Raw genomic sequence first — 9,335 nt, forward strand, 5'->3', positions numbered from 1 at the left:
CCAGCTGGGTCCTGCAGGTGTTTTTTCCTACCGGTAAGTCACCTCTATGAGAAAGTCATTTTTTCCACTCCACACTGTAAATATTGTCTGGAGAGAGGATTGTTGAGTAGCCCCTGGAGACTTCTGTCCAGTGCCAGGACAGACCTGCAGCCTGGAGCTGCAGTCACAAGATGTGGATGTGTAAGTAAATGTCCTCCCCACCCGTCCCTGAGCACTCAAACACCCTGGGCCAGCTCAGCTGAAAAGACCAGTGCCCTAAGGAGGCTTTCCTGCCTCAAGAGCACGTTCCTGTAGGTTTAACCCTTATCTGCTTATTTGCAACATCCACAAAGCCCCACTCTGCCCTTCTGGACAGGTAGGGACGGCACCGCAGCACAGGAGCCGTGTGCTGCAGCAGGACAGAGAGGGACTGGGAGCATCCAAGGCCTGACACAAGCTTGTACCTTCTGCCAAAACAAGCCAGGGAAAGGCAGAGGGGCTGCCTTTGCAAGATTCCCCCCCACAAAGGAGAGAATCCCTTAGGTTTGAAGGGTTTCTCCAAGCCTGGAAGCAGCCAGGCCCACGCACACAGGGACTGGCATTGGGGTGATCAACGGGGGGGCTGGCGAGAAGCCCCGTGGGGCAGAGCCGGTGGGTAACACCAAGGGCTGGTGGAGCCCAGCCAGGCCAGTGCAGGCAGGCAGCCCTCCACACACAGCGTGGGGGTCCTCGGCCTGCTGCTCCTCGCCATGCCACCCGCCCCATGGAGCACCCCGAGGGCCCTTTGCCAAGGCCTGCCAGCCCTGGGAAGTGCTGCCTGTGGCCCCCCACCTTCACCGCTGCTGCCTGAGCGAGGACTCTCCCCTTCCCCAGCTCCTCCGGAGCAACCGGACATCCCCCTCGCCTGCTGCTCCCCGAGCATCCCACCCCCCCCCCCCCCCCCAGGCATCCCTCCGTCCCCGGGCACGCCCCCTCCCCCCAGCCATCTCCCCCTTCCCGGGCATCGCTCCTCCCCGGGCATCCCCGCTTTCTGGGCATCCCCCCGCCTCGGGCATCTCCCCTGCCCGCCGCTCCCCGGGCATCCCCCCTCCCCGGCCATCTCCCCCCGTTCCCCAGGCACCCCCCCCCCCCCCCCCCCCCCCCCCCCCGCCCGCCGCTCCCCGGCCACCTCCTCCCGCCACCGCCCTCCCTCCACGGGCCCCCGGCCCTTCGCGTGCCGGGCGCCCGGCCGCCTATTGGCCCCCCGCCGCGCGGGGAGCGCGCTCATTGGCTGCGGCGCGGGCCGGGCGGGGCGGGGCGGGGCGGGGCGGGCGGCCCTTAAGGCGCCGGTGTCCGGCCGCTGCCCCGGCGGCGGCGGCGAGTTGGGGGGCGCGGGGTCCGGCCTCATGCACTGCACCAGGTACGGTCCCGTGGGCGTGGGGCTCGCGTCCTCCTTCCGCGGGGGGACGGGGCCCTCTAGGCTCGGTGAGCCGGGCAGCGGGTCGCCCCTCCGCCGGGCTGAGGTCCCGGTGCGGCTGGGCTCGGGTTTGCAGAAGGGGCGGGCGGTAGCCGCGTGAACGTGCCGTCCGGCCCTTGGGGAAGTGGCTGCGGGAGCCGGGCTGGGCCCGCGGAACAGCTCGGCCTTTCCCGGGTCGGGGAAGAGCGCAGCAAAACCCGAGCGCTGCTTCGTGCGGCGGAGTGTCACGGCTCAAAACCTCCTGGCTTAGTGCCTCGAGCCCTCTGCGGGAGGGTTACCCGCTCTCGGGCAGCGCTGGGAGCGGAATGGAGGCAACTCGAGGGGTTTGATAAACGTGGGTGCAAATAATTCCTTTGCTCTGACTTGCTTCTCCCCCCTAGAAATAGAAGAGGGAAGAGTGAGCGGCGACATCCTCTTCTGCAGAGGGTAAAGCAGTGGGAAGATGTCCCGAGGCAGCATCTAGTCTGCTTTCCTTTTGAGAGGAGGAAAGGCACCAGCTTCTGTACCTCTGTAGGGCTCCTGCCTTGCACTGCTTGCTTCCGAGAGCTCCCTTCCCTCTGGGAGCTCTCAGAGTTATTTCCCTGCTCCCACCTTCAAAGCATCTGAAGTTCAAGACAGCCAGCGCTAGCCCCAAAAAGGAAACCTTCCTCTGTGGCTGGGAGTTGGGCATCAGCAGGCTCTTGAGGGCAAAAAGATATGTCTGGGGTAGAGAATGAGCTGAAAAAGTTTGTAAAAGCGTGCAGCTCAGCCTAATAGTAGGTATGAAAAGCTCATATTATAGTTCTTAGGTTGGAAAAAAGCTCCAAGTAATGCAAATCAGGCTGGATATTTCAAGCCCCTTCATTCAAAAAAATTGTGAATAACCAAGGCTTACTAAGAAACCTGACTTCTCAGCAGTTACGGGAGCTCAGCTGAATAAATTTCCCTAGGAAAAGACTCAATGCGGGTGAAACTGGCCCAAGTAAGAGAGAAGCTTTGGAGGCTGCATTAATTTAAAGGAGGAAATGGCCTATATAAAGTGTGCGTGAATAAAAACTTGGCAAAACCAGGTGGAGATGAGAATGGTGTGAACCGACAGGTGGATCTGCTGTCTGTCTTGTACGGCTGCCCTTGAGCTGGGAGGAGGCTGAAGGAGGCCATGCAGGAGTGAGCTGGTGGTTGGGAAGCGAGCCTCGGCACATGTTTTCTGAATAAACAGATGCCCTTGCTGAATGGACGCTGTGAAAGCCTGCTCAGAGCTGCTCTGTTGGTGTTGCAGGGTGGGGAGTTAAAGCACCAAACTGGAGAGCGTAGCTCTCGCTTTTTCTTGGCATGGGGGCAGCAATCAAGTACCGGAGCTGGCTGTGCGTGGCTTTGGCAGCCCGAGCTCTGCTGCATCACGTGGCCGGTGGCCGCTGCAACCGCTGCCGGCTTGCCCCGCTCTGCCTGGTGGGAGCAGCTTTGGAGCCTGGCCTGCAGCCAAACAGGGGATTTTTATTAAGGGAATGCTCTGTGTTTAAGGTCAGCTGCAGCGCAGTTGACTTGAGGGATGTGTGCGATAAATCTGTCCAGCGGTTTGTCCAGAGCCAGGCCAAAAGAGAATCTGCCAAAAGCATCCAGCTGAACCTCAGTGTAAGGGCAGGACCAGTAGGTATGATGATCTGGGAGCTGCCTGGCTGTAGAGGCAACTCCGGGGCTACATCTGACAAGGTGCTGGGTGTGTGCGCAGAGGGATGGTGCTGCATCCCTGGATGCTGGAGGAGGAGAAGCTGGGGGGGAGGGAGGCATATAGCCTGTGCCTTCCAGCAGAAGGACTTGTTTCCAAAGGCTTGGTCAATCTTGAGTAGGTGAGCTGTGCTTGGCAGAGCCCTGTGGCTATACAGGTGTTTCCCAGGGGCTTGGCGCAAGCACTATGGAGGCTTGAGGCGCAAAGTCTGTGCTGGAGGTAAAACCTGCTGGGCCATCTGAGCTAACATCTGTTTTAAAGTGCAGTAGAGGGAAGAAAACAGCTCCCCTGCAGGTGTGGAGCAATGTCAGCTAAGTCTCTGCCCTGCTGCTGTATCAGACTGTTGCTGTCCTCACAATACCACTTGCAGGCATTTTAGATGGAGCAGTTCTGGGAGACAGTGATGAGCAAAGTATGTAGCTCAACCAAACGAGGGCTTTTTAGTCTCTAAAAATACCAAACCTTTGGGGGTTTATGAAAGATGAGGTGAATTGTGTACAGCAGCTTGTGACAAACTGAGTTCCTGCTCCTACAAAAGCATCTGATGTCCTGGAGGGAGGAGAGTGCAGCAGGAATACTGCTTTATGTGTCATTGAAATTTGATAAGCTCTGGGTCTTGTGGAAATCAGCAGGACTGAGTCATGGGCTTTGCTTTGGGCCAGAAATGCTCTGGAGCCTGCTCTTGCTAGCCTGGTAGGGCAGTGCCTGCGTGTGTCTTCAGATAGTGACTCTGTCCCTGTAGCAATTGGAAGAAATCTTGCTGAAGGGCACAATAGACCCTGGTCTTGCCACTTCTACTGTAGCATGTCTTTCACTGTGTCTGTAAATCACACCATGCAAATACCTGCCTTTTTAAGCTTGAGGGACTTGTGGGGTTGATGGAAGCAAGCTTCTTTGGGACAGCTGGGGGGGAAATGATATAGCAGTTGTCTGACAAAAGACATATTAAAATGCTTTTGTAACATCAACTGACCCTTCTTCTCATCTTCCAGAGTATTGGACTATTTTCCTCACAAACAAGCAATGGCTGTGGATGTAGCAATGCAGCTATACCTATGCTCTTCACCCTTGCGAAGAGAGAAGTGTGCCTGCAAAATTGCTCCAAAGCCAAGCAAGCCGTTGCGGCCCTGCATCCAGCTGAGTAGCAAGACTGTGCTGAATGGACCAGAAGAGGCAACAAACTCCTTCACACACAGCAAAGTGAAGAAGAAGGTGTCGTTTGCAGATAGCAGAGGCTTTGCTCTGACGATGGTGAAAGTGTTCTCGGAGTTTGACGATCCACTAGATATTCCTTTCAACATCACCGAGCTGATAGACAACATTGTGGGTCTGACAACAGTGGAGAGGGACAGCTTTGTCCTGGATTTTGTTCAGCCCTCTGTGGACTACCTGGACTTCAGAAACCGCCTCCAGACAGACTGTGTCTGCCTTGAAAACTGTATCCTAAAGGAACGATCCATTGTGGGAACGGTGAAGGTGAAGAACCTCGCTTTTGAAAAGACTGTGAAGATCAGGATGACGTTTGACACCTGGAAAAACTTTGTTGATTACCCATGCCAGTATGTCAAGGATACGTATGGAGGGTCTGATCGGGACACGTTTTCCTTTGACATCAGCTTGCCTGAGGGAATTCAATCGCACGAAAGAGTCGAGTTTGCCATCTCCTTTGAGTGCAATGGGAAGGTGTACTGGGACAGCAACAAGGGCACAAATTACAGGATCACACGGTCAGAACTGAAGTCTGCCCAGGAAGCTGTCCACACCCCACGGGACCCTGACTTCGGCAGCGCCCTTGACCAGTTCGGGAGCCCTCGGTGCTCCTACGGCCTCTTTCCTGAGTGGCCCAGCTACTCGGGCTACGAGAAGCTAGGGCCTTACTACTGACCCAAGGACAAAGTCCTGATTGACTGACTGTTGCTGGCATGTCCGCAAGCCTGGGAGCTGGTCTGAACGTGAGGTGTATGGAAATGTGGGAGAAGTACGGCTCCGTGCAGCTCTGCATAAGCCTCCCAGCAAAACCGAATGTGCAGTGCTCTGCTGGCAGCAGGCTCATAGTCAGGGAAGCATCTCTGGCATAAAAGGCTGCCTTCCCTGCCCCAAATCAGATAACTGGCTCTCCAGATGCTCAAGGGACCGAGAGCTGCTGCTCGTGTGTCTCTTCGGTGCTGTTACTCCTTTCTCTTCTATGAAGCTGCTAGTCTCCAGGGAAACACTACAGTGCTTATATCGTCTGTCCAAGCTACGTAGTGGTGGCTGGTTTGTATTGCTTGCCTAGTGTTAAAAGACTCTTTCAAACTCTTCATGTTCTAGTATTAAATTTTTAGTGGGCTCTATTTCAGCTGCAGGGCTCTCCTTGCAAAGGTGTCCGGTGCCTGTTGGGTAATAGAGTGGTTGGCTCGTGGGGAATGGAGGGACCTCCCTCCTTGCACATGTCCTTGTAGTGTGAGGTCCTTCCTACTGGAAGCAGAAAGGGTGTGTTGGAAATTAAAATGCAACTGTGATGACAGGAAATGTGTCCCTACAGCCTGCCATATTAGGAGACGTATGTGCTCGTGGGAGAGGATCTGATATGCTTAGTCACCAGTTGTTTTATCAGATGATCTTGAAAAACTCTCATTATACCCTTGGTGTTACCAAAAATAGAGATTTGCTGTAGCTGTGTGGTGCCTGTAACACAGCTGTGGGTTGACAGCTTTGACCGCCTTCTTCAAAACCTTCCTGTTTCTTTAATCGTAAGTGATCAATGATACTTTTTCTCTTTGAACATCTGAAGTCAGCTGTTGGCCATGCTGAGCCCTGAAAATGCGGATCTTCCTCCTGTGAACTGTAAAATGGGGGTTTGTCTGGCTGGGGCCCAGAGTCCTGTGCAGGAGGCTGAGCTCAGGTGTTACAGGAGCTAAATGCAAATGGACCACATGGTTACTCCATGCTGTGTCCTGTTATGAGAAGGTAACTCTTGTGTACTTACTGCGATGGAAGTTCCTTGCCTGAGGAAGGGGTGGTACGTGCAATCCCTGGGATAAGCAGGCTTTGGAAAGGACATTGCTTTTAAAGAAGATCTAATAGTTTGTTACTCTGTGCCATGGACTGCTTGGCAGCTAATGGTGCGGCTCTGCTCGCGTGTGAGGATGCTGTGGCTATACTGCCTGGACATCAACGTGCTGGGCTTCCCTCACTGTTGTAGCAGTCGCTGCCATTTTAAAGCCCAAGCTTTGCATCTCTGTGTCCGTAAGAAGCCGCTCACCCCACATGTGCAAAGAACTAGCTGTGAGGAGTGTGAGGTGTGGGGTTATCCTGACACCACTCTTGGATGGGAAACAAATCATGGATGTGAGCCATCCCTACCTACAAAGAGGTGGCTTGTCTTCTGGGCCTGCGCTGAGGTGAGCTGGCTGGCTTGTGCAGTGCCAAACAGCCTCACAAAGCTTCTTGCGTGCTAGTTGAGCAGAATAACATAATCCCTCAGCTCAAAGGGAGAGTGCTGAATACTTTGTAGAAATAGGGGTCAAGGGAATCTTACTTTTTCAAGTGCATAAGCTTTATATAATTTTTTGGGTGCCTATAATGGCCTATCGATGGGCTGGAGAGAAGCGATGGGCTAGACTACTTAACTTTTTAAACCTAGCTTTTAATTCTGGAGACTACTGTGTAAAATACTTACAAGCTGGTTTACCCTAACCTAGAAGGGATACTATGATCACTGTTGGATGCTGAAAGGAACAAGAGCTTGCAGGTAGAATAGCTAGCCTTCAACTGCTGCTTTTTCAAAACCCAACATCAATGCATGTCATCACTATGCTTGATCACTTAGTCGAGGTGGTAAATCTATTTGCTAGCCCAGAGCTTATAAGGCTTAGTTCCTCTGTTCAAACAGCTTCCCCAGTCAGCCCTTATAACCTGCATCTGGTCTTTCTTGAAGGGACCGTTGCCTAGCTTGGCTTGAACCTGGTTTTAAACTTAAAGTAAGTCAGAGTGACACTGATTTTTTTTTTTTTTTTTTTTTTAAGTGTATGGTGTTAATGCTGTAGGATAGTGACTGTAGGAGAGTCGTGTTCTCCTGGCATGTTCTCATGCCTGTGGAGAGCTGTTTATGAGCTGAAACAAGGCATGTATGTCTGGGGTGCTGCGGATGGTGGTATCTCCTTATGGAGCCTGTTTGTTTTCAGGCTGTGCATGGAGTGTGCTTAGGGAGGAACACGGAAGATAAGCTAGAAGAGCAATGCCATAAGTAAAAGCTAGACTGGGAACTATCTGACCAATAGCGGTTTAAAAATACTACTCGTGGCCTTTCCCCTTTCCCCTCTTCCCTTTTTCCATTGCCAATGTGAACATAGAAGCGAGGGGTTGTTCTCCTCATTCTATGCCTGGAAGTGCCTCGTGGGGTGTTTTGCATGTTTGTTTTTAAAAGATATTTTTGTACACAACATTCAAGTGGAAAATGCACTTTATAATTGCCATGTAATGACTCTTTTAAAACTATGGTTCTGTTTTTATCTGATTGTTAAAATAAAGGTGGAACAAAATGTTGGCTGTGTGTCTTGCCGTCGTCTCATTGAAACACCCACGGGGCTGGGGAGGCAATTTGGCCACGGGACTGGCTTCCTGCAAGTGGCCATTGGCAGGGAGGAGCACACGTCCGCAGTGGACTCTGCTGCCTGAAACAGGAAAGAGCTGCCTATTCCTGCCAACACAAATGCTTCCAGAGCCTCCGCAGCCACAGGAAGGAGGAGAGGAGCCAGGCCCTTGTCTCTGTGCTCGGAAGTTTCCCCACTAACAACTTTGTTCCTGAGCTACTCTTCAGTCTTCCTCTGCTTGCAGTGCCAGCAACAGCCTTTTCAGGTTTTTCTGCATTTGTTTTGGGTCAGTTTCAGTCCTTCCCTGCTCCCCTCTTCCCCCCCCCCACCCCGCCCCCATACCAGGTGTGATCTGGGGATCAATGCTTTCTCTCTGCCTGGGTACTGGGGTGTGATGGATGCTAGGAGAGGTGTTGCAGTAGGAGGGTCAAGTTCTCTTATAATAACAGAATCAAGGGAAAGTTGGACCCTTCTTCACCTCAAACTAGTTGTTCCTGTTGTCACTGCAATACAAAGCACTGGCAGGAAATGTGCCCCTTTGCAAAAAGGGAACAACACTACTGTAAATGCCAGCCAGGGCTTGTTTCAGGATTTGACCTGGCTTTGACCACAAAGACCAGGTCCTGGTGATGCCCTGAAGGTGTTGCATTTCAAATAATCAACTACTGAGTTGGGTGGCTTTTGCCACTTACAGATAAGGTGCTAAGAAGAAAAGCTGAGGAGAGAGGGGTCAAAAAAGACAGTTTTTGTGGGGGCTGGCTTGTGGGACTGTGCTGGCAATACTTCCCATCTCACTACAAAGCCTTGCAGAGAGTGAACTTAGCCTTTGCTCTATGCAGGAATAAAACTGAGCACCTTCTGATTGTGGCTATTTCTGAGTCTCTTGCTTTCTTAAGATGAACTATCTTTCCAGTGTGTTTTTGCTTTCCACAGCAGCTGGGTAAGGTAAAGCTTTTGGTTTCTCAGGTTCTTCCCCCCCACCCCAGTCTTTGCATCACGGAACCAAGCATGCTGACAGCGGGGTGCAAGCTCTTCCAAGCTGTGAAGCTGCTCCCTGTGACAGAGGAGTATGGGATCTGCATGCACCTAGGAAAAGGGTACTGCATGGTGTTTCTTGCTGGTCTGTGATGTTTTCCTCCCCTGTGGCTCCAGTGAGCCTGTGTTGTCTGTCACCCACTGCTTTTTGTGTCGAGATGCCCTTCTGGTGTTGTCTTTGTGGTGGGGTTCTTCCATGGGTGGCAGATCTGCCCAAAGGCAGCTGAGAGTTGCTCTGCAGTAGGAGTGCTTGAGTCCTGGGAATGGGAACAGCACAGCCTGAGGAGTGTGCTGAGGGTTGGGGGGGGGTGGTGGTGTGATTTTTCACATGCAGGTGGGTAAGAGATAAACCCTGCATGTAATCCCCTGCCTGCCAGCAGTTATGCCATGAGATGAAGTGTGAGGCAAAGGGCTTCACTTCCTTGGCAACCACTTGCCACTCCATTTTTTCCCCAAGTTCTTTGTCACCTCTACATCTAACCGACTGCTGTTAAGCACTATTAAAAGTGCTTCAAATATATATACACCTTTTTTACTACTGTTCTTTGAGTCAAGCACACAAAATCTCTCCTTTAAAAGGCTATCT

The 9,335-nt window shown here is 52.6% G+C and overlaps 1 protein-coding gene across 1 annotated transcript; it reads left to right on the top strand.

The window, feature by feature from the left end:
• Positions 1 to 1,300: 1,300 nt before the first annotated feature.
• Positions 1,301 to 7,655, top strand: PPP1R3B (protein phosphatase 1 regulatory subunit 3B). Its single transcript, XM_042808418.1, has 2 exons — positions 1,301 to 1,378; positions 4,133 to 7,655. Exons 1-2 carry the CDS (start codon positions 1,365 to 1,367, stop codon positions 5,022 to 5,024), a joined length of 906 nt encoding a protein of 301 aa, XP_042664352.1. The 5' UTR covers positions 1,301 to 1,364; the 3' UTR covers positions 5,025 to 7,655.
• The last annotated feature ends 1,680 nt before the right edge of the window (positions 7,656 to 9,335 follow it).

The sequence above is a fragment of the Tyto alba genome, unplaced genomic scaffold (assembly GCF_018691265.1).
Source record: "Tyto alba isolate M040663 unplaced genomic scaffold, T.alba_DEE_v4.0 Super-Scaffold_6, whole genome shotgun sequence".
Classification (NCBI taxonomy): Eukaryota; Metazoa; Chordata; class Aves; order Strigiformes; family Tytonidae; genus Tyto; species Tyto alba.